This window comes from Notolepis coatsorum, assembly GCF_963971535.1.
Source record: "Notolepis coatsorum genome assembly, chromosome: 1".
NCBI lineage: Eukaryota > Metazoa > Chordata > Actinopteri > Aulopiformes > Paralepididae > Notolepis > Notolepis coatsorum.
The window spans coordinates 108,845,015-108,869,815 of record NC_140165.1 but is presented as its reverse complement, the minus strand read 5'-3'; the positions used below and the strand labels follow the sequence as shown (position 1 = coordinate 108,869,815).

The 24,801-nt window shown below is 46.3% G+C and overlaps 1 protein-coding gene across 1 annotated transcript; it reads right to left on the bottom strand.

Annotated features, from left to right (window-relative positions):
• Window positions 1–14,241: 14,241 nt before the first annotated feature.
• LOC311242570 (tubulin beta-4 chain-like) lies at window positions 14,242–23,059 on the bottom strand. The gene is made up of 4 exons (XM_084331543.1): window positions 22,984–23,059; window positions 22,316–22,424; window positions 22,099–22,209; window positions 14,242–15,498 (listed from the first exon to the last, which is right to left on the bottom strand). The coding sequence occupies exons 1-4, from the start codon at window positions 23,038–23,040 to the stop codon at window positions 14,441–14,443; spliced, it is 1,335 nt and encodes a 444-aa protein (XP_084187669.1). The 5' UTR covers window positions 23,041–23,059; the 3' UTR covers window positions 14,242–14,440.
• Between the last annotated feature and the right edge of the window lie 1,742 nt (window positions 23,060–24,801).

Genomic DNA, 24,801 nt, shown 5'->3' with positions numbered 1-24,801 from the left:
TATTATACGTGCACGCAAGCACATTCGAGCCGCGCACGGATAATCGCCCCGTTGATTTCCTCATGGACTTTTACAGTGAAACCGAAAGAAGACATTTCACAAAACAGCTTATAACTTCATCAAACTTACTCTGATTATCCTAACACTGATAACATAGAGTCCTTACCTGCCATCAGATGGTATCCAACTGGTATATTCCAATTCCTGATCACCATTCGAAAAAATCGATACGTGTATGGATCCAACGCGATACAGTAGAACTCCATGATCAGCGGGGATCTGAGGTTCCAGAATGAACTGTGGTAACCCCGGCTGGATCAGTGGACTGGAAAATGTGGAGTACCGGATTTTTTTCCCCATTCATTTTCATTGAGTCCATTCCAAAATCACTTATGTCATCTGGGAGACGACAGGGGGCGCTTTTTTCCACAATGATCGCCGGCGCCGCTCGGCTATACTCGGGTAGGCTCGGGTGATGCAATATGATTTCAGATCGCTAAAAAAAAAAAAAAAAAATCCGAGAAATCTCGTGAGTGGCTTTCAACCACCTATAAAAAAACACGAGATATCTCGTGAGTGGCACGGAAAGAGTTAACTGTGTTTTTATTTTGTTATTGGTGTATATGTGTGTATGTATGTACAGTATATGTGTAACTGAGGGGTACAATTCCCTGACTGTATTGATAAGTATGGTATCATTAAACCACTACCGCTTTATGTACTTTAATTACTGGCCATACAGTACACGATATATGAATATGATGAACACTTCCCACAATGAAATCGGTTCCAGTCAAAGGTATAATCAAGTATTTAATGGAGCAAAAGGTACATAGGATACTTTACATTATTCTTTGAATGCACTTGTAAGGCAAAGGAATATGCGTAGGCAAATCAACAACGAATGTCCATTCTCTGGTTACGCAGGAGGTAATTATACGACCCGAATCTTAGGGAATTATATCTATGGTACACTAGTAATATAGCGGGAGATACTGGAAGGGGTTCCCCCTGGTTGTAAGCCAGCGGGGGGGGTAGAAGATCTGTCGGTAGTAGGACGTCTGGTCAACGATGACTAGGGAGACTTCAGGTACAGAAGCCGGTGCAGTAGCCTCTTGATCCACAGACGAATACAGCTTGGTTCTCTTGTAGACTGTAGCTCCACAGTGAAGAAAGCTAGTCGGCCTCAGGCTCTCTGAAGCGCCGACTCGACTTGACTCCTCTCGGGGTAAATCCAACACGTGCAGGCGTCGGCGATTATCCGCTCCATAAATCACAGGACCAAAGCAAATACATTCCAGCCGCAAAGGGCTATGTAGTCGTCGGGTAGATTAATCCAGTGTACATGTCCATACGGTTCTCGTCTAGGTCTCCTCGGGTGAAAGCGCCATGTGGTCAGCCCAGCCTGGATAAGAACTCTAGCTAATACGAGGAAGCGTTGGAGATGCTGGTCACTGTAGAACCTTAACCGCACGATACACTATACACAAATAGACTATTAATGACTTAATAGAAATATGTCGCACTCGACGGTACAGCGCCAAACTCTGACAATTCAGTTATTAATTCGCACGCGGTCTCAATGCTCTATTCTGGGGCCAAACAGGCCATACTTCACCGCACGTTGTATCGTGGGTGAGGCTTCAACTTATCGGTAACATACTAAAAGGACGAAGGGGTAAGGAGGCTAAGGGGCTTCTATATTCACCTGCGCCGTATTTATACGCACGGTGAACAAACTAGTTCCAATCTCATTTCTGTCGCGTATCCCTGGGCAAGGCCGGGCATGTCCAGACACATCTTGACGGTGACTTTGAACCTGGCTCCGGAGGCCGGTCCCTGGCGCCGGTGGACCGCTGTCCAATAGGAGAATGAACTATTATGGTCTGGGCTAAAGGGATATTCCGTGTATATGTACAAGGAATATACAGGGGATATCAAACGATATACAAATACTATGCAATATATATCAATAAATAAATATATATATTCGGTTTAATCTGATCCTTTGTAACAGCCGCCCCCTAATTAGTCCCACCTAATTAGCTAAGCAGAGACAGATTAACCGCACTGTCCACTACTCAATGTCTGTTGTGAGGGGTCTGTCAGTTCACAAAGTCATGGGGTCATGGTCGTCATCGATGGTATCGGGGAGCCTTGGCAGTTCTATTAGCCTCGCCACGGGTCGGGTGTAGGTCCGCCCTTGGACGAGCACTTCGGCTGCTCGGACCTTTCCGTCGGCACCGGTGATCACTTTGCTTACGCGGCCAGCCGGCCACATAGCTCGGGGTAGTGACTGGTCGATAATCATGACGACTGTTCCTTCTGTCAAATTGTCAGCCAGTACTTGACTGTATCTCCACATTCTTCGGCCGTTCGCTTCTTCAGGCCTGTACATTGTCTGTGGTAGCGCGGGGTCCAGCCGCCCCATCAAGAGTGTGTTGGGGGTGACTGGGTCGACATCTGCTACATCACTTGAGACGTAACCGAGGGGCTTTGAGTTCAATACTCCCTCGATCTCCGTGAGGACTGTCATTAAGACTTCTTCCGCCACGGTCTGGGCCCCAAGCACGGCGTACAGGGCTGTCTTTATTGAACGTACTTCTTGTTCCCAAGTTCCACCGAAGTGAGGTGCGTTCGGGGGATTAAACTGGAAGTCAATCTGGTATGGAGCGAGGTGGGTCTTAAGTTCTGGGCCCATAGCTTGGAAGCTCTCCCTCAGCTCTCTTTCTCCGCCTTTGAAGTTTGTCCCGTGATCAGACAACAATATAGACGGTTTGCCTTTCCGTGATGTGAATCTTCGGAAGGCCATAAGGAATGAGTCTGTGCTCATGGTTGGAAGGAGTTCTATATGCATCGCTCGGGTGGTCATGCATTTGAATACAATACCCCACCGCTTCTCGGTACCTCTTCCTTTCTTTATATACAGCGGGCCGAAACAGTCCATACCGGTGGAGTGAAAAGGCTTGTCGCCGAGTCGGAGGCGACAGGGAGGTAGGTCAGCCATCCGGGGTATACTGGGCTGCGCTCGCCACTTACGACAGTCTAGACAGGTTCGCTGGAAGCGCCGCACTGCTTCTCTCCCTTGCAGTATCCAATAACGACGTCTGATCTCCGCGAAGACTCTCTCTGCCCCGGCGTGATGCACATCCTCGTCGTATTTCTTTATGATCAGCTCTGTGACCTTGTGTCGGCTGTTTAAGACTATCGGGTACTTGACGTCATCCGGTAAGTCTGGAGCTCTCCGCAGACGACCACCCACTCTGATGAGACCATGGGCGTCGCTCTCGGGGGCTAGGTGGAGCAGTCTGCTGTCTGATGGGACTGGCTTTGCTCCCTGTAGACAGTCTAGCTCATCGGGGAACGAGTCTCTCTGGGCTCGTTGTAGTAGAAGAAGTTCCGCTTCTTCGTAGTCAGCTGCAGTAATGTCAGTAGTGAGCTGAACCTCTGGGTGGTGCCACAGGAATGTCTTTAGCTGCGCACTCTCTAGGGTGAGGCAATCGTCTATGTCGGGGTCTGTGGAGACGAGTGTGTTCAATCCACAGAACATAGATTTCTTGTTTTCTGCCTCCTCTTTACTCGCTTCCCGTGGGGTGGGTGTAGGCCACTCTTCTTCCGGGAGCTTGAGGAACTCTGGCCCGTCACTGTATAGGTTGTGACGGGTGAGGTCATCCAGGGACATTCCCCGGGTGATGACGTCAGCTGGGTTGTGTTTTGTGTCCACATACCTCCAGCTTGCTACTTCTGTTAAATCTTGAATCTCTGTGACTCTGACTCCCACGAAGACCTTGTATCTGCACGAATCAGACCGGATCCATGTGAGTACTGTCGTGGAGTCTGACCACAAGATTGTTCTTTGCACCGGAATGGTGAGTTCACGTTGGATTAACGTGGCGAGTTGCGCTCCTGCTAGGGCTGCGCAGAGCTCTAGACGCGGGATAGATTGTTGCTTTCGTGGGGCTATTCTTGAGCGAGCCAGGATGAAGGCAGTATGTATTTCTCCTCCCTCCTCTCGGGCACGCAAGTAGGCCACCGAACCGTAGGCTACTTCGGAGGCGTCGCTGAAGACGTGCAGGTCCATCTGGCACGTCTCCGGCCTCACTGTGGGTGGGAAGTAGCTGCGGCGTATGTTAACACCTGGGAGTGAGCTGAGCTCCGTCTCCCACTCTCTCCATGTGGACGCAAGGCGCTCGGGCATGGGGCCGTCCCAGCCCCGGTCCTTGTCCCATAACGCTCTTACAATCATCTTTGCCCTGGTGGTGTAAGGTAGAATACATCCCAACGGGTCATATTGTCTGGCGAGTGTTCTGTATACACTCCGTCTGGTGGTCGGTAGTGCAGTCGACCTTCCCTGCTCCTTGGTCAGGGGTGTGTGTTTATAATGGAGCGAGTCTGTTTTGAAGCGCCAGACTAGTCCTAATGTCATTTCTTGGGCTTCTCCTGGGATGGTCGCCATCCAGGTCTCGCTGCTTGCTGCCTTGTCCTCGGGGGAGAGGCTGCGCAATACTTGCGGGTCGCTGCTGGCCCACTGCCTGAGATCAAAGCCGCCTTTGATCAGGGAGGCGCGGAGCTTGAGTAGAAGGGCCTCGGCTTCTTCTGGCGTCGAGACGCTTTGCAGACAGTTGTCCACATAGAAACTATTTTCTACACTTTTTCGGACCTCTTCATCAGCTGCTGGGTCCTCTGCGACGTGTTTTTGCAGTGCAAACGTAGCACAGCATGGGCTGCATGTGGTTCCGAAAGGGAGGACTTCCCATTGATAGATGGCTGGTTGCTCATCCCCGATCCTCTCTCTCCATAGGAACCGCAGCAGGGGCTTCTCCTCTGGGGAGAGGCTGCGCAATACTGGGGGGTCGCTGCTGGCCCGCTGCCGGAGATCAAAGCCGTCTTTGATCAGGGAGGCGCGGAGCAGCGCACGACGTCGCCAGTCAATTTTCTTTATGTGTCCCGCTGTGATTAGCTTGTTAATCTCAGCGCGGTACACAGTCTCTTGAGCGGGGTCTCTGGCTAGGCGCCGCTCTGTGTTCAATAGATACCGCTCCGTCGCTTCTTTTGGGGCGTGGAAGGTGGGCATACCCTCTCGCCTCAAGAGTGGAGTTGCGTATCTCATCACTCCGTTGACTTTGACTCTCTTTGTCCCTTGCTCGAGGAGTGCTATGGCATAAATGTCTTCCTTGGAACGAATGTCTTTCTTTTCGTTCTTAAAGGGCATTGTCTCTAGTGTCCATAGCCTCTCGACATGCTGTAGGAGGGTGGTGTCTTCTTCTGTCACTCTGGAGTGGAGGCAGCTAGTGGCTGCTGTTCGGTTAAGAGACTTAGCGAGGGGGCCTTGTAATGTCCATCCTAGGCGGGTCTCGACTGCTGCAGGACAGCCTCTGGGCCCTGTGTGGACCCGGTCTATCGGGACTATGAGGTCTGCATGGTCGGAGCCTATCAGCAGGGTCGGGGTGGCACCGTCTATGAGCGGGATAGGTAGTTGACGCAGGTGCACATATTTATCCATCAGCTTGGCGATGGGGTAGGTGTACTGCGACAGGCCTATTTCTTGGCTGGTGAAAGCATTAGTAATCCTATACCGTCTCTCTGGCTGCCCGCTTGCTGCGATAGTGAAGGAGACATTCTCGCCCTTTATCGTCTTTAGATCTCTTCTTATTGTCCGAATCGTCATCTGGTTTTCGCTCCCCCGCAGCCCCAGCTGGGCCGCAGCGGACGCGAGGAGAAGGGTCTTCTCTGACCCGTCGTCAAGGACGGCGTAAGTGTCCATGACCTTGTCTTGGTAACTCAGTGTTACGCGGACCACCTTTAAGAGCACTCGGGCGCCCCCGCTGCTGGCGGGGTCAATGTACATAACACTTGCCTTTGTGCTGCTTGAGGGTGCAGGCTTTCTTCTGTTACTGTCGTGTAGGACATCTAGGTGGGCTCCGTCACACCGACTACACCTCTTCTTTAAGCGGCAGTCGGCTGCCATGTGACTGCGCGCACATCGGTAACAGCGTCGGTTGGACTTTATCCATTGACCCACCTCGTCGGCGGTCATCTTCTTGAACGTGTCACATTGTGACAACCAGTGTTCCTTTTCGCAGTACGGGCACACCATCTTCCACTTCTCTTTCATCGAGGGGGTACTGTGGTTCTTGCTGCTCGGTACTGGTTCTGATTGGTGCATGGCGGTCACCAATCTTCGGCCATCGTTTGCTCTCCTAGGTCCCTCTCTGGAGCTTGGGGTGCTCCGCATGAACGTATCCAACCGTAGGCTGTTGACTTCTCTCGGCAGGAAGTCGGCTAGGTCTAGGAGGGATGGCTCGGGACCGTTAGGATCACGGTGGTCTCTTTGCCGCCTGAAGCGCTCTTGTCGGGCGGGCGGGAGCTTCTCTAAAATCCTCTCGACATTAGAGTTCGCGTACAGTTCGTGCATACCCTTTTCTCTTTGCGCCCCCAGCATCCCTACCAGGGATTGTACCTTGATAGACAGGTCATCTAGTGAGCGATTGTCTGTGGCTGGGGGTAGGCGGTCGATATGCCTTATCTCTTGTATTACGTAATCCCATATGCGTCCATATCTTTGGTCGAGTGCTGCTAGAGCCGCTGTGTATGGGGTAGTAGAGGTGGCATAGGCCAGCGCTATATTGTGCGCTCGGGGCACCTTGAGGTGCTTCAGTAGGATAGCATACTTGTACGGTTCGTCAGTTACATCGGACATCATTGTCTCTAAGCACATTCGTAGCTCGGTGTACTGTGCTCTGTTCTCGTGGGTGAAGTCCGGAAACGTTGGTGTGCCAATGTATGATGCCATGGATGGCTGGCACATCGGTGAGCGTTGGAAGAGAGGCCTCCTAGGCGAGTCTCCTCTTACGCCTCTTGGTGGGCTGGTACCTGCTGGGTACCATGGCCCGCGTATCCAGGTGCTATTCCTCGGGGCTGGTCGTGCGTCAAGCTCACCCGTGAATTGAGTCGGGGGTCTGTAGCGCAGAGCCGCGGGGGTAGAGCCTGGGCTGTACTGGACCTCGTGGTCCTGTGGAGTTCTGTGCTGCTGTCGGGCTTGACTCTCCTCCTCTCCCTCTTCTTCTTGCTCTGGCAGGTCCTCTAGATCCTGTAGTCGTCTATTTAGCCTCTCCGCGGTGTAGACCGTTTCTTCCTTGTAGCTGGTCCTCGCATGGACCGGTCGGGGAAGGAGTTCGGAGGGGAGTATAGGCTCTCTCTGGTGGTCGGGCTCAGGGTCGCTTGATCGGGTAGGGGAGGGTGCCCTTGACCCGTGTCTTGACGAGGCCCTGGAACCCCGTGCGGAGGGAGGGGGTGTCGCCCTGGCGATCAGCTGCTCCATTATCTGCGCTTGTAATCGGTCGCGCTCTGCTTCGCGCTTGGTGAGAGCGATGTCGCGCTCTGCTTCTCTTTGGGCACCGGCAGCGGCGCGCTCTGCTTCTCTTTGGGCACCGGCAGCGGCGCGCTGGGCTTCGGCGGCGGCGCGCTCTGCTTCGGCGGCGGCGCGCTCTGCTTCGGCCCGGTCTCTTACCATATTCTCTTCCGTCTGAAGGCGTCTAATCTCTAGACGTATACGATCTTCGTCGCTCCGTTGCTGTGCTTGAAGGCGTTCTCTTTCCATGGAAGAATGTTCGCGCTCGCTAAGCATCTGTGCTTGGAGTCGATCGCGCTCTGTAGAGGCTACTAGGCTGGCGAGGAATGCCTGTGCCAGCATCTTGTCCGCCCCGCTGGGGGAAGACGCTGGTTGAGGTGATCCGCTCCTGGCAGTACTCGTTGGAGATCTGTTCTCCTGTGGCGAGTCCTGGAGATCCATCTCCGGGGTCTCTTCTTCTTGTAGCGGGTAAAGTTCCATCCCTGGAGAGCTGTCTTTATCCTGGAGCTCTCCGGGGACTACTTCTTCGGTCTTGGCGGGGGGTAAAGTCGTGTCAGGTCCCTCCTGGTCCCTACCGTGAGCTTGGTCAGTTACATTAGAACCCACTAGGGCCTCTATTGGCGGGGTAACCTGGGCGATAGGGTCGGACATAATTTTACTATCTACTTTTTCCGCGTTTACCGTCTGTAGAAGGCTAGGTAGTATACTGGCAACGTAATCCTCTAAGTACTGAGGTGTCTGCCATCTACGCTGCGGGCGATCTACTTTAGGAGAACCGTTTTGTGGAGTGTTCATCATAGGCCATGTCAATATTAATACCACTATATTAATATTACACTAGTTACCCTCCGGCTCGAAGGACCAATTGTAACTGAGGGGTACAATTCCCTGACTGTATTGATAAGTATGGTATCATTAAACCACTACCGCTTTATGTACTTTAATTACTGGCCATACAGTACACGATATATGAATATGATGAACACTTCCCACAATGAAATCGGTTCCAGTCAAAGGTATAATCAAGTATTTAATGGAGCAAAAGGTACATAGGATACTTTACATTATTCTTTGAATGCACTTGTAAGGCAAAGGAATATGCGTAGGCAAATCAACAACGAATGTCCATTCTCTGGTTACGCAGGAGGTAATTATACGACCCGAATCTTAGGGAATTATATCTATGGTACACTAGTAATATAGCGGGAGATACTGGAAGGGGTTCCCCCTGGTTGTAAGCCAGCGGGGGGGGTAGAAGATCTGTCGGTAGTAGGACGTCTGGTCAACGATGACTAGGGAGACTTCAGGTACAGAAGCCGGTGCAGTAGCCTCTTGATCCACAGACGAATACAGCTTGGTTCTCTTGTAGACTGTAGCTCCACAGTGAAGAAAGCTAGTCGGCCTCAGGCTCTCTGAAGCGCCGACTCGACTTGACTCCTCTCGGGGTAAATCCAACACGTGCAGGCGTCGGCGATTATCCGCTCCATAAATCACAGGACCAAAGCAAATACATTCCAGCCGCAAAGGGCTATGTAGTCGTCGGGTAGATTAATCCAGTGTACATGTCCATACGGTTCTCGTCTAGGTCTCCTCGGGTGAAAGCGCCATGTGGTCAGCCCAGCCTGGATAAGAACTCTAGCTAATACGAGGAAGCGTTGGAGATGCTGGTCACTGTAGAACCTTAACCGCACGATACACTATACACAAATCAACTATTAATGACTTAATAGAAATATGTCGCACTCGACGGTACAGCGCCAAACTCTGACAATTCAGTTATTCATTCGCACGCGGTCTCAATGCTCTATTCTGGGGCCAAACAGGCCATACTTCACCGCACGTTGTATCGTGGGTGAGGCTTCAACTTATCGGTAACATACTAAAAGGACGAAGGGGTAAGGAGGCTAAGGGGCTTCTATATTCACCTACGCCGTATTTATACGCACGGTGAACAAACTAGTTCCAATCTCATTTCTGTCGCGTATCCCTGGGCAAGGCCGGGCATGTCCAGACACATCTTGACGGTGACTTTGAACCTGGCTCCGGAGGCCGGTCCCTGGCGCCGGTGGACCGCTGTCCAATAGGAGAATGAACTATTATGGTCTGGGCTAAAGGGATATTCCGTGTATATGTACAAGGAATATACAGGGGATATCAAACGATATACAAATACTATGCAATATATATCAATAAATAAATATATATATTCGGTTTAATCTGATCCTTTGTAACAATATGTATATATATTATATATATATATATATGTATATATATGTGTATATATGTATATTTGTACTCCTGTTGGGGCTTATTGGACCAGATCAATGTTTTATCTGGCTAAATAAAGGTTAAATAAATAAATAAGAAACTGATGATTTGGTCCTGTTAACTTTGAATTTTCTATGGGGACTGCCCAGATCCCTCTCATGGACCTGGACCTCACTTTGAGAACCTCTAATGATTCTAGTTATTCAGTATTCATCTCTAATTACTCTAAAATTGCGTATTTCTGTGTTTAAAAAAAAGAAAAGAAAAACAACATAAACCCCTGCAAGACAGTGGAGGAGTTTAACCTGCTCGAGGAGGACCTTGGGAGGGTGGACATCTGACAAAAAACTGTGACTTTAAATTTTTTTTCTAGGAGAGGGATTGTCTGTTACTGACTCATGTTCAAAGGATTTAAATTGTGTTGTACATGATGTTACATTAATTTCAGATATCCACATTGATGGGGATAGGAGGCAAGAGTGTCCGGGACTGCACCAATAAAATGATGGACAGGTATTATTTATATTATACTATGATTCTACTGTCACCATGTATGCATACCGGTATGCTCACTACATGTATTTATTGCTCCATCTCCACCCACTACAAACATGGGAACTCTCTAACCCCCCCCCCATCTCTCTGAGTGCTTGTCTCGTAGTGCTGACCAAGGTGGTGGATGTCTCGGGGTATGCTATATGCTTAATACCTATTGCTATGTCCGCCCATCACAATCACGTGAGCTGTCTTAACGCCTGTCCCAATTGTGTGGATAATTACACCCCATCACAAAATACACTTTAATACATTCCACTAATAATCCTTAACGTTTTATTTTATTGCTTTGGTTTTATTTCATTGCTTTCGTTTTATTTTATTGCACTTTTGGGAGCTAAGTCTTTTATTTTGAAATCGACACCTCCCTCCCGGAGCACGTATATTGTCTGGTTCCTGTTTAACACATTAACTGCCACACTTATATCCATCAATGTATGATCATTGCCACCAGTCTAAGCCTATGGAGATGTTCACCTTCTTTGCAGGGCTATAACTTTTTAAATTGTATTGCTAAATTGACATTACTATGGCCCATTCAACATCGATTATCTATCGTTCAGGATGTAGGAACGTTATACTTTTTCATTCATAGATTCATACGAAAATACCGTCTAGAATATAAATATGTTTTTATCGTTTTCTGCAGTAATTCCTAGAACGTGATTTATAGGCATAAACGCATATAGATGATCAACTGCCGGTTGTTGGCGATACACGCTATATTAAAAATTTCAACTGTACATGATCCTAAACGTTATGACTTATCATGCGCGGATGAACGGGGGGGGGGGGGGGGTCATTTCGAATTCCGTGATCGTCAGTAAATGCTTTATGTGGTATGGGTGATATATTGATCAGAGCAGTTTGCATTAATAATAATATACAGTGACATTATGTTCCTTCTGTAGTTGTTCTTCCCCACACGGGTAGAGACAGTGGAACTTGTATTATTAATCAACGTGAAATGTTTTGGCGTGGTGGTGGTTATCATTATCGAGTACAGCAAACGGTTTTCCGCCATCCTTCATTCTCGGTCCACGTGGCTCATTGTGTTATACTATAATGTAAAACCGGGCACATAACATCTCCAAGGACATTGGAATTGGGTTAAAAAGGCCCTGTGATGAAGTTAATTTGATCATAAAAGCTGAATATTTGAGGCTTCTTTTCATTGACTCTTTTCAGCAGATCTCTTGGCCCAGAAGAGGTCGATATGCAGTTCTATGTGTGTGTAGTGTGTACACGTGTATATTAAAACCTGAAGAGAAATGCTCATTTAGCGCATTATGGCGACTAGTGAGTATATCTGCTGTCTGTCTGTCCCCTCTTCTCCCAACCAGCCACACAAGCGGCAGTGGGAGGAACTCCCCGTGGACCTGCAGTGTGTTGCTGCTGTCTACAGCCACAGCACACATCTAGACACAACATCAAAACCAGCCATGTCATGCCACTGCACTGAGGGGGTAGTGCACTGTAAAAAAAAAAAAAGTGTCTGCACTTTATTACCCTTGCTATTATTTTACTTATTTTTACTTTTATCTCTACGCCCCACTATCCGCTGGGTGCATACTATGACCATTATCATGTTTTGTAACAGATTACAGAAATTCAAGAAGCCTATTGGAACGTGAGGTTCTGATATGATTTGATTAATATATCAGCATTATTTTATCCCACTTTATGCTTTGCTCTTGCCGCTTGTTTTACACAGATTTTATGTCTTATTTCTTACTGATGTAAAGCACTTTGAACTGCAATCCCCTGTATGAAAGGTGCTATACAAATAAAGTTATTATTATTATTAGTCTTTTCAACTTTGTACCATCATTCTCTCTAATCTCGGGTCACAGACCCATTTCTGGTAGCTGTCTATATAGTGGAACTCTTTGAACTTAACCCACCCATCAATCTATCTTTAATATATAGTGGAATTTAATCAAATTGGGTCCTGGGCTGAAGATGGAATCCTTGGCCTATAGTTTTACATCCGAAATAATTAATCTGCATACTATAGGATTGAGGAGTATACATTGGAATGGAGGGGGGGTAATGGCGGGGGGGGGGGGGGGCATTGGGTCCTTCAAAAACAGTGAGTTGTGGAATGAGGGCAGGGCGGCTTATTAATAGTTAACCCTTTCACTACCAAAGGGTTAACCCTTTCACTGTGACAATACAGAAGGTTAGCCCTTTCACTGCCACACGACTAAGGGTTAACCCTTTCACAACCACACTACAGAAGGTTAACCCTTTCACTACCACACTGCAGATGGTTAACCGTTTTCTGTAGTGTGGTAGTGAAAGGGTTAACCTTCTGTATTGTCACAGTGAAAGGGTTCATCTGAATGGTGGGCGAGAATGTGTCCGTGACGCCAGCGTTCCAGAGCTGCTGCCTATAGGACGACGGGCGGCCGTGCCTTCAAACGCATGGCCGCAAGGCGTTTCCACCAGTGGCGTCCTTTCACTAAAAGGCAAGGTATGGCGAGGAGGGGGGGTGAAGGGGGGGTTTCCCCCCTCTTGGTGGATTTTTTTTTTCAAATCAGTTGTGCAATAGTCACTTTTGGCGACTTGTTTCTATACAATTCAGTTATATGACATTTAGGTATGACACAGGACTACACAAGTATTTTTCCACCATTCATAGTCCTGCAGCATCCGTGCATACCTCACATTTTTATGTAGATTAGTTCCGCGAGCGAATAGCAGATATTAGCCCTTCCACTGCCACACGACAGAAGGTTAACCCTTTTACGATCCATCACACAACCGACGGTCACCGTAAAGTGTAAAGAGTTAACCTTCTGCCGTGTGGCAGGGCTGTCGTGTGGCAGTGAAAGGGTTAACCTGTGTATTGTTGCGCTGAAAGTGTTAACCGTTTTGGTAGCACGGCAGTGAAAGGGTTAAAGCTCTCTGGGCTGAATGAATAGTGGTTCAACAAAACAGACACTATAGCTTGCATGTCATTACAGCGCATAGGCTCCATGTTCAATATATGTGGCAAACACTATATGCTCATAATATCTAGGTCACACACACAGCACACGCTGTGCAATGTAAACCACACAAGGGCCTCCCCCGTTGAGCTCTGTGACTGGGTGAGAGAGAGGATATGTCAGTAATATGACCAGCTAGCTACCTGTCTATTATCTTTAATCAGTGCCTTCAGCCGTCGTTGTCCCAGTGTGCTCTTAATTTGTCTCATACATTTTCTGTCAGCTATTGATATTAGCAAATAGGACTCGCTAAAAACTTGGTATCTCATCTGCAGTGGTGGAGGAAGTACCACTATTTTAAGTATTAGAATAAATACCCAGATAAAATGGTACTCCGTAAAAGTCCTCCATTGAAAATTCTAGATAAGTAAAGGTTGAGACGTTTTTGACATTGAAGTATCAAAAGTAAAAGTACATGTAATATATAATTTGTGTATTCAGTGGTCTGAAGCATTCGTTCTTCATCCATCGAATTGTAAAGGTTGTGTTAAAGTGTCACATGGTCGTTATGCTGGCTGATTATTTGACTAGCTTCAAATTTTGCCTCGTTTTCTATGCAAAGTAACTAGTGACCGATGGGTTTGAGAGGACAATATTTCACATGACCCTATGCCAGACCAGAGGAATACCCATATCAGATTATCATTTCATGCAATACATTTACTTTGTTTTGGTAAATTTGCCCTGATCTGGCCTTAGGGATACATTGCTACCGAGGGCAGATCTAAAATATAAAGTTAATGTTCTTTGGTAGTCTTGTGACTTAACAAAGTTGTCATTTAGCAGTGGTGGATTATTTGGCCATCAAGGGAAATAAGTGCACTAATCTAGTTCAAAAGCAAATCCCCCACGTTATGAATCATACAACTAGCACATGATTTGGCATTAGGTTGCCATGGACTGGATTCCTTTTGTGAAAAAAGCACCATCTTCCACACAAGCCGAGTATATCACACTTCACTTGTCAAATTTCCTAATAAAATCATTTGAGACCTTGCATTTCAGTCATTTGTCTCAAGAATCAGTGAATTGAAGACCAGATAAATCACTAGTTTACACCAAGATTAAGCAAAAGGAACTTTATTATTATTACATGTAAAAATAATAATAATTCTGGTAGCTGTAGTGGAACTCTTTGAACTACTCATCAACAGACAAGAGAAGAGCCAGCAAAAAGGTGACAAAACATAAGGACAGATGATGGAAACACTGGAAAGGTAATCTGACAGGTCAGTGAATTACACAGCTTGGTAGAGGCACCATTACACCCAATTTAAGCTACATCCTCCTCTCCCTCCTCGAACTCGCCCTCCTCCTCGGCGGTGGCGTCCTGGTACTGCTGGTACTCCGACACCAGGTCGTTCATGTTGCTCTCCGCCTCAGTGAACTCCATCTCATCCATGCCCTCTCCAGTGTACCAATGGAGGAAGGCCTTGCGCCGGAACATGGCGGTGAACTGCTCAGAGATGCGCTTGAACAGCTCCTGGATGGCCGTGCTGTTGCCGATGAAGGTGGCCGCCATCTTGAGGCCACGGGGAGGGATGTCGCAGACGGCGGTCTTCACGTTGTTGGGGATCCACTCAACGAAGTAGCTGCTGTTCTTATTCTGTATATTCAGCATCTGCTCGTCGACCTCCTTCATGGACATGCGGCCGCGGAAAATGGCTGCCACGGTGAGGTAGCGTCCGTGACGGGGGTCGCAGGCGGCCATCATGTTCTTGGCGTCGAACATCTGCTGGGTGAGCTCTGGGACCGTCAGGGATCTGTACTGCTGGCTGCCCCTGGCGGTGAGCGGTGCAAACCCGGGCATGAAGAAGTGGAGGCGGGGGAACGGGACCATGTTGACTGCCAGCTTGCGCAGGTCAGCGTTGAGCTGTCCGGGGAACCTGAGGCAGGTGGTGACGCCGCTCATGGTGGCCGACACCAGGTGGTTGAGGTCGCCGTATGTGGGGGTTGTAAGTTTGAGGGTGCGGAAGCAAATGTCATACAAGGCCTCGTTGTCAATGCAGAAGGTTTCGTCTGTGTTTTCTACGAGCTGGTGGACCGACAGCGTAGCATTGTAAGGCTCGACGACTGTGTCCGACACTTTGGGCGACGGCACCACGCTGTACGTGTTCATGATGCGGTCTGGATATTCTTCACGGATCTTGCTGATGAGCAGGGTGCCCATGCCGGAGCCTGTGCCGCCACCCAGGGAGTGCGTGAGCTGGAAGCCCTGCAGGCAGTCGCAGCCCTCCGCCTCCTTCCTCACCACGTCCATCACAGAGTCCACCAGCTCCGCTCCTTCCGTGTAGTGGCCCTTCGCCCAGTTGTTACCGGCACCGCTCTGGCCTGCAAACAACAACACATCAGCACTAATCTCACAGGACCAGTGGTGGCACATAGTTTTACATTTACCAAGTAAAAAAAGTAGAAATACCCAGATGAAAACCTCAGGTCTTAAAATTCACAATTCTACCTTGGTAAGAGAAGAAAGTGATATTGAATAATCATCTTCGTTTTAAGTCCATATTTTCCCACTACAGTGAAGTTGGACGGACGATGACTCCACGCCACTGGAGTCATTATTTTTGGTTTGTAGATAGTTTTATACCTCGGATGCCCTTCCTTACAGGTAACCCTATTGTCGGTGAGGACCTAGCCATTGCGTATTCCTACACACAAGGCAGTGCAGTTCTTTCAGGGTTCTCCCCTTAGCCTTTGCGTATCCCTATGCACACACACAAGGCAGTGCGGCCCCTGTATCCCTAAGTAGGGAGGCTAGAGAGGGTACCAACACTTGCCCAAGGTGGACCCTCAGACTAGTGGAGGGAAGGAGTTGTCTTAATTCTCCATTCTAGTTCGGCTTCAGCTAGAACTAGCCACTGAATATAAAGTATTTCTTTATTAAGTATAAAAATGTAATGTGTATATATTCTAGTTTTTATGTGTGGTCCAGTTATGGTTGCTCCCATCAATGTCCTCTTGAAGTTTGACAAGACTTAAAATGTGAATCAGCTTCATCTATGACACGTCTCGCATGACAAATTATATTTCTTCAAAGTAACTGATAAATATTTCCATTAAAATGTAGTACAGTAGAAGTACAAAGTTCCTCAAATGTACCTTGGTACAATACTTTTGAGTAAAAATACTTTACACCATTGCACAGGACATGTGGCAACATTAAATGTAACATGTCTGGCTGTGTGACGTCAACTTGTCAGCATGAACAGTAGCAGGATGTGTCTATGCTTCCTACAACGGAGTTGGGTTTCCGCATTGCCGTTTTGCGCTCCGATGGTAGAGCGTGCGCATGAGCCGCGACGCGCTCCTCAGCCAGCTCCTCAGCCAGGCTCCGCTTAAGCAATTTATACAAATAGAAGTATTGATTACACCGTAACGAATCATTAAAAAATATACCCTTAAATGGAATATGTTGTGCCTTTACACATATGACAAACCAATAGTTTAGCACAATAGCTTAGAGTGACATTGCTTTTGGGATTTGGCACAAACTCATTTATTATTTACAAATTATACAATAAGGACTATGGCCATACAGCATTATTCAATATACACAACTATATTAAAACGACTAGCCACATCGTTACTAGGGAAACTACTATAACAAGTTGACCCTTGATGCCATAGATGTCTATATAGCAGGGCTGTACACTGCGACGAGATGATCGCAAATTGCCCCTTAATTTGGCAGTTGAGTGAAAAATAATATCTGGGAGCAACGTTGCGAGTAGTGATTTCAACCCTTCATTTGCATTTCACTCCTAAATTAATCCATACAAATTGGATAAAAATTGTAAAACATTAGCCTACAACCAAGGCTGTACAGTGCGACACAATGTCGTGGCGCTAGGGCTGGGCGATATGGCCAAAAATGATATCGCGATATATTTTGGCTATATCGCGATACACGATATATAGAGGATATTTCCTCTAAATCACTTAAAAATGCTTGATTTAACCCTTTGATGCATAGTCACGCCAATATGATGAATATAATAAGTCCCTGCAACATATGTTTGCATTATTAAACCATGAAGATGCTTTAAAAAATAATTGAATGAAAATGTACTAAGAGTAGTCTACTGACACACTAATAAAAAAAATTATTTACATCTAAGACAATGTATATAAAAACTCTTGGGTGCCTAAGACTTTTACACAGTACTGTGTTTTCTATCCACTTTAGCCAAACACACATATATATACACACCCTACTGTGAGAAAATAATAACACACAAAAGGTATAATGGCTTATAGCAGACTTAATGATTTTAGAATATTTCAGATAATGAAATTAAATGTTTATATCATCAACTATCCAGTTAGTATTTATACTGTCTGTAACGTTTGGCTACTTTAAATCATTGAATGTAGAGAGAGCGAGAGGGGCGAGAATGAACAAGAGAGCCAGCCCCCCCCCCCCCACCCCTCGGGGTTTGTTCTAGGTTCGCGTTTTGATCGTCTAAGCTGCCGTAGGTGATAACGTCACACTCGAATGTAAACAGGAAGAGATAGAGACACACGGAGATGGAAATTGAATGATATACAGAAACGAATAAATATGAAGTTATGTTTAAACTGCTGTTGTCAAGTGTTGTCAATATAACCCACCCCATTTCCTCACGAATGGAACTAGTCTTGTGGAGTCCGCTTTGACCGTTTACCAGGGTTAGCAGCTATCGCTAGTAGCTTAGCATAATCCTAATGGATACCTTGGTTAGCAGCTACCGTTAGCTCATTGCTCGTGTCAATTAAATGTTATTAAAGGTCCGCGCTGGTCTGTCTAATGAAATTACAACCGCAACATTATATCACTGTACAGCCCTGACTACACTACCGCCGTCCCTTCTCGAGGAAAGCACTGCGAGTGTCTCGGCCGCGGGCGGCGCCATATAAACTAAATACTCGATGTTCGCGATATAGTACAGTACTACATCTCGGGTAGAACAATCCGCGATACATCGAGTATACTCAATATATCGCCCACCCCTACGTGGCGCTATGAAAGAATGTCGGCAATGAATGAACTTACTGCGGTCGCCTGAGTGAAAAAAAAGATTTGCGTGGAGTGAATCTGGGTCACGCTATATACTTGGTACTTGTAGTCTATCGTGCGATTAAGACCATGTCCCTGTCTGCGTAGAGTCTATACATCCAACACCAAATCCCATAATTCCTAGCGAAACAAAACTGAATGTGGCCTCCTTTCAATAATAATATGGGCTATTGTTGCATCGCCAAAGAAGCACTTCCTTTCAATACATTTAAGCCGCTAATTTTGCTCTGCAAGAACAACGGAGTGGATAATGGATATCAGTCCATCTTATGACAACCACGTCCGATGTGGAGAGATAAGATGATTGACGTGATGTTGTGATGATTGATTGACGGGGACACTTCTAACATTCAGGTTCAGCCATGCATTAGGTGAGTACCCCACTATTAGGACGTGAAATACTGTCTTACTTAAATTGACACCGGGGATCAATAAAGTATCAACCTATCTATCCAATAATGAGACAATATGCAAATATGATAATACTAATAATTGCCGGTTCCCCATATATGAAATGAAAGTGGCTTGCAACTTTACTGCTGGTAAAATCACTGTTTATTTCTCGTTTTGCATAGTATTACATTCCACTTCTATAACCCTAACCCTAAGTCCTACCGTAAGAGCCTCATACGGGTCAATTAAACCTTTTGGATTAGTCTTTCCTTCGAGCTAAGTTCGACTGAACATTTCACTGTCAAAAGCGCAAATGTAAATAAGGTTGCGTCGCAACACTGTTTTCAAAATAAAGGTCACATATACAAATACCTCTCAATTCTTATAAAAAAAAAGTCTCGGATATACATAAACATTAATTGGCATAGATCTCTATAAACGGCCCAACACATTGATCACTTGGCACACTCTGAAACCAGTAACATCACAAATATGAAGCAGGTAATTACCCATACAAATAAACCTTTCATGGGGTTATTTACAATAATAATACTTCATTTGATTTCTAAAGCACTTTTCTTTTTTTTTAATCCACTTTCTCCCATTTTCTATATTTTCTCCCATCCCAATTTCGTATCATCCAATTCAACCCTCCCCTGTCATGAACGCCGTTTCTTGCCTCCCACAAGCCGGCTGCAATGTGGACTAAGTCATACATAGCACAAGTCCCCTCCGGTACTTGAGGTAACAGCAGTCGCATCTTTTCACCTGCGCAGCTCGATCTCTTAGTGGCGAGGAGTAACGCGTGGAAGGCTCACGCTGCCCCCGACACTTCCTGATTCTACTGCGCAGGTGCACCAACCGACCTGTAGGAGTCGCTGTCCACAACGCCCGATCCCCACCCATCAGTTTCCCAACCCCTAATACGGCCAATGTGTATTAGTATGAACGACCAGCTAAACTGAAAGCAATGTAGAGCGCTGGGCTCGAATTTCTAAAGCACTTTTCATTGTGAAACAAATGTATGCAGAGTTTCTTGTCCTCCTGATTAACCCTCTCTGCCACGCTTATATCCATCCTTATACCATCCTCTGCCAGCTCTATTTGTCTATGGAGATGTTCCCCTTCTTTGCAGGGCTATAACTTTTTAAAATTGTATTGCTAAATTGACATTATTATGGCCCATTCAACGTCAAGTATCTATCGTTTAGGATGTAGCAACGTTCTACTTTTTCATTCACATATTCATACTAAAATACGGTCTAAAGTATAAATATGTTTTTATCGTTTTCTGCAGAACGTGTTATAGCCCTAAATACATATATTAGATCATCAAATGTAGTTCGATACCGATTGACGTCAGATTAATTTCAATTGTACGAGGTCCTACACGCCATGCCTCATCATCTGCTGGTGACCGGAGGGGGGGGGGTTTATAAGTCTGTGGCCGACGTTAAATGATTCATGTAGTGGGCGCTCCAGTAGCGCACCATGTACCGCGCTGCGTCGCGGATCAGGCTGACCCCGAGTTCGATTCCCGGACCCGCCGTCATTTACCAAATGTCTTCCCCTGCTCTCTCTCCCGTTTCACCCTGCAACTGTCGGTCATGCTTGACCAGGAAAAGCGATAAAAAATAAATGATGTCTAAAGTAGTCCTTGGCGATTAAAGGGTTAATGCAATGGTGTGTGTGTTGTGGTGATCTCATTCAAGGAGCACTACACAAGCGCGCGCACACAGTTTGTTGTTTTTGTTCTATTAGTGATTTACACACTCTCAGTTGGTTCATTATAAAAAGATACAAACCTGAAAACAAACGCACTTAAATGTTGAATAAAAGGACCACAGTAATGAGGCACATATTTTTTTAATAATGGTAAAATTGTTATTTAAAAATTTGCCCCTAAAAAATATTGCCCCTAGTGTGCCCCTAGTGAAAAAGCTTAGCGTACAGCCCTGTATAGAACACTAGATAGCTTAAGGCGGAGTCACCAGCGTCACTGAACCGCCGCCATCTTGCTCGAGTCAGCCTTGAGTGAGGCTGAGTGAGCTGCACAAACAAAGATACTCATAACGGGTTGGTTTATTACAAGCATTATTAACGTGGCTATGATTCAAGCGGTTTGTAAAAAAAAAAAAAATGCCTTTAAGTAAAAAAGTAGACATGAATGTTATCAGTAGCTGAGCTGCCTCGAGCAAGATGGACGCCCTACGATGACGTCGCTCTACATTGGCCGGCAGGCGTGTTGCTTATTGCCAGCGGAAGAGTGCAAGAATGCTTCCGCATTCGTCACCACACGCCAGTACGCCTTTCCTTTCGCCCCGCTCAGACAAATGCATGTAGTACATTGCAACACAAGGCAGCATTTCCACGTACATTGCAACGAATCACTTGGAGTTTGAAAGTGATATCAGAAGAAACTACTCAACCTCGGCTGTCTTTAACTATGATGAGTGAACACAACGCATTGTAACGTTAACGCAGCTGTCAACTGTACTTTACTATGGAATACATGTAGTATATTATCGCGACGCGTCGTCACAGACTAAACAGTGTTCTGGATTTTCCTACAATGGATTATTGATTGTAAATTGAACCCTTGCACTGAAGAACCATTATGAATCTGTGTTCGAAAATGTTTTGGATCTAAATCACTTGGAGTTTGAAAGTGATATCAGAAGAAACTACTCAACCTCGGCTGTCTTTAACTATGAGTACCTCGGCGCAGCTGAATAACAGTAGGAGTGATCGCCTGCTGCGTCCATCACGTGTGCGTGATTAATATGAACCAAAGCATATGCGATTAATATGAACCAAAGCGTGATTATGAACCAAAGCGTGTTAATGTGTCGAACCAAGCGGGGATCTCATGCGCATGCGAGCGTGAGCACCTCGCGAGCACACCGGTGCACCTGGGCGAAGGAAAAGGAAATGCGCATTACCGTACTGGCGTGCGGTGACGAATGCGGAAGCATTCTTGCACTCTTCCGCTGGCAATAAGCAACACGCGGCCGGCAGCGCGGGTAAGCCATCTAGTGTTCTATATAGATATCTATGCTTGATGCTGCAGTCTGACGTCAGTTGGAACAGGAAGTGAAGAAGTCACTGGCTCAGGTTAAATCAAATTAAACCTGTAGCGGGAGCATGTCTATGTTCCCCGGGTTCTATGTTCCCGCTTTGATAGAAAATTTTAGACCACCAGCCCCGATTCCAAACTCTAACCTTAACCAGTTCGAACGAGGGCCTAAGCTTAACCGTTCGAAACAAGGCGGACATTAATAAAATAAAAATGTTCAATCTATTAATCAATCAAAGCGGGGAACATAGAACGCGGGGAACATGGATGATCCCCCTGTAGCTACATCAGGCACAAACAATGGAGCGCCACTTAGTGGCCAAACATGGCACTGCAACTAAACACCACAAATACAACACATTGTGTCGGTCACACAATCTATGACCATTTCATTACCTACCGAACACAAAGTTGTCTGGTCTGAAGATCTGGCCGAAGGGTCCGGATCTCACTGAGTCCATAGTCCCTGGCTCTAGGTCGACAAGCACAGCACGGGGCACGTATTTACCACCTAGGGGAAAGAGAGGGGAGAGCAAGTCAGAAAAACACAACAGCAATTGAACTCGGCTAAATGGAATGTCATCATCCAATTAGGAATTCCCAAAATTAAAAGTTACCCGATGCTTCATTGTAGTAGACATTGATCCTCTCCAACTGCAGGTGACTGTCTCCACAGTATGTGCCCGTTGGGTCAATGCCGTGTTCATCACTAATCACCTCCCAGAACTGAAAGAGATAAGTCATTGAATTAGGTAAGCATTAACCCGTTCACTGCCGCACTACCAAACGGTTAACCCTTTCACTGCGACAATTCACAGAAGGTTAAGCAATAATATACGAGCAATAACAAAAATGCATTATTCTTCCAAGCCCAATTGATTGAAAATTGTATTAACAGATTGCAGAATGGGTTATTGGTGAGTTATTGAAATCTGGGGTTGCACGCATCTAATGGCGCCACGTGCACGCGCGCTCCCGGCGCGTGCGCGCGCTCCCGCGATTGCGCATTTAATGTCCCCTCGCTGAGCAGTGAGCACAGAAGACAGACGGTGCCTAATTGCCTCTACGAATGGAATGTAAGTGTAACACATGTCATTCACAATAAGTTACGTCTGAATGTATCCGAGAACGTATTTAACACACCTGACGACCGGCGCTATTGATATGCAAATAGCGAGTAGGCCTACTTATCTGGGAGTGCAACCCCGTCCCATGTACAGCACAATACAGTTATTAAGGGGATGCAGACCAGAGAAAGACTTTTAAACACAGAATATTTACTAACCTTGGCTCCAATCTGGTTTCCACACTGACCGGCTTGGAGATGGACAATTTCCCTCATTTTGTCTGGAGGTAGAAGAACAAGTCTTATCACAACAAGGAAGACGAGTTGAGACAGTGAGCGAAACAGAGGAACTCCCCGTTTATATGTGACAACTGAACCCGCCCTCTGAAGGCCGGGCCACACGATACCGCATGGCCATTGGCTGATGGTCACGAAACCCGTTGATGGACACAATTGTAGACCAATATATTCTTCTAATGAATAATTACCATTGGCTTTTTTGTACTGTCAATCAGATTGATACGTGTGAATGAATGAATGAATGAATGAAAACTTTATTTAACAGATTGCAGAATGGGTACAATACAGTACGGCTCAATACACACAATTGTTAAGGGGATGCAGACCTGAGAAAGACGTTTGTCTTGTTTACATCAGGGTCCCCCATTTTCAATTCATATAGATAAGACATTTATGACATACACAACATACATGACATTTATGGCATAGGGACATATAGGCCTAGGTATTTAGTACTGATACATTTGTTACATAAACGGTATTCAAATATATATATATATATATATATATATATATATATATATATATATATATATATATATATACACTGTTACCCCTAGATCCTGACAGAGTATATACATATGATGGGGAGGGGACTGTACATTAGGAGAGGGTGGGTGGGAGAGAAATATACATACGGCGGGGAGGGAATATATACATGCGGTGGGGAGGAGACTGTCTATTAGGAGGTGGTGGGGGTTTTGGGCATTTACGGTGGCCAGTTTCGAATTGCAGCCTCCCGTAGGTGCTCTTTAAGAGCGGTTTTGAATGTGGGTAGGGATTCACATTCCTTTACAGCTTTGGGTAGGGCGTTCCACATTGATGTGGCATAATTGTGAAACGTGTTTAGTCCCTTGTTTGAGCCGAATCTGGGTTTAACATGATTTGTTGAGCTTCCTCTGGTGTAGTGGTTGTGGTATTCACTGACCTTTGGGAAGTATTTTGACATGTACATGGGTACCTTAGTCGTATAGTGTATCTTGTAGACCAGGCCCATTGCAAGTTGCTGTACTCTGTCGTCTACTCTAAGCCATCCTAGGTTGTCAAAGTGGGCAGGGGTGAGGTGGGTTCTGGGGGTAAGGTCAAGTTGTAGTCTGACCAGTTTGTTTTGTGATGTTTGTAATCTTGTTTTAAGCGCCTTTGAGGTGCTTTGGTACCATGAGGTGCACGCATAGTCGTAGTCCCCTTGAATGAGTGCTCCTGCCAGAGTCTTCAGGGTATTCTTGTTTACTAGAGAGGAGATCCGGTACAAGAATCTAGTTCGTTGGTTGACTTTTTTTTATTACATTGGATGCCATTTTGTCACAGGAAAGATTTGCCTCTAGGATGGAACCCAGGTAGGTAATTTCGTCTTTCCTTGTGACAATATTGTCACCCACTGTAACTGAGAAGCCGTCGGTCTTGCTGAGTTTGTTATTTGAGCCGAAGAGAATGGACTCTGTTTTGCCCATGTGTAACGATAGTTTGTTATCAGCGAGCCATATGCAGATTTTGCCTAGTTCCGAGCTGAGGGTTTTTTCAACCTGCAACTTGTTCTTGTCAGAGACCAGCAGGGCTGAGTCGTCCGCAAACAGGAACAAGTTGCAGTCACAGGCTGACGACATGTCATTTGCATAAATTAGGAAGAGTAGCGGTCCTAGTATGCTTCCTTGTGGAACACCACAGCTCACTGTGAGGGGGATAGAGTACCGTTTACCTCTACCATCTGTTCTCTCCCCTCCAGGTAGGATTGCATCC

Excerpts from the sequence above, each read along its gene's own strand:
- LOC311242570 (XM_084331543.1), bottom strand. The coding sequence starts at position 23,040 with ATGAGGGAAATTGTCCATCTCCAAGCCGGTCAGTGTGGAAACCAGATT. Across the intron at positions 22,210-22,315 it reads CTACTACAATGAAGCATCGG|GTGGTAAATACGTGCCCCGT; the intron begins GTAACTTTTAAT and ends TCTTTCCCCTAG. Across the intron at positions 15,499-22,098 it reads ACCAGACAACTTTGTGTTCG|GCCAGAGCGGTGCCGGTAAC; the intron begins GTAGGTAATGAA and ends TGTTGTTTGCAG.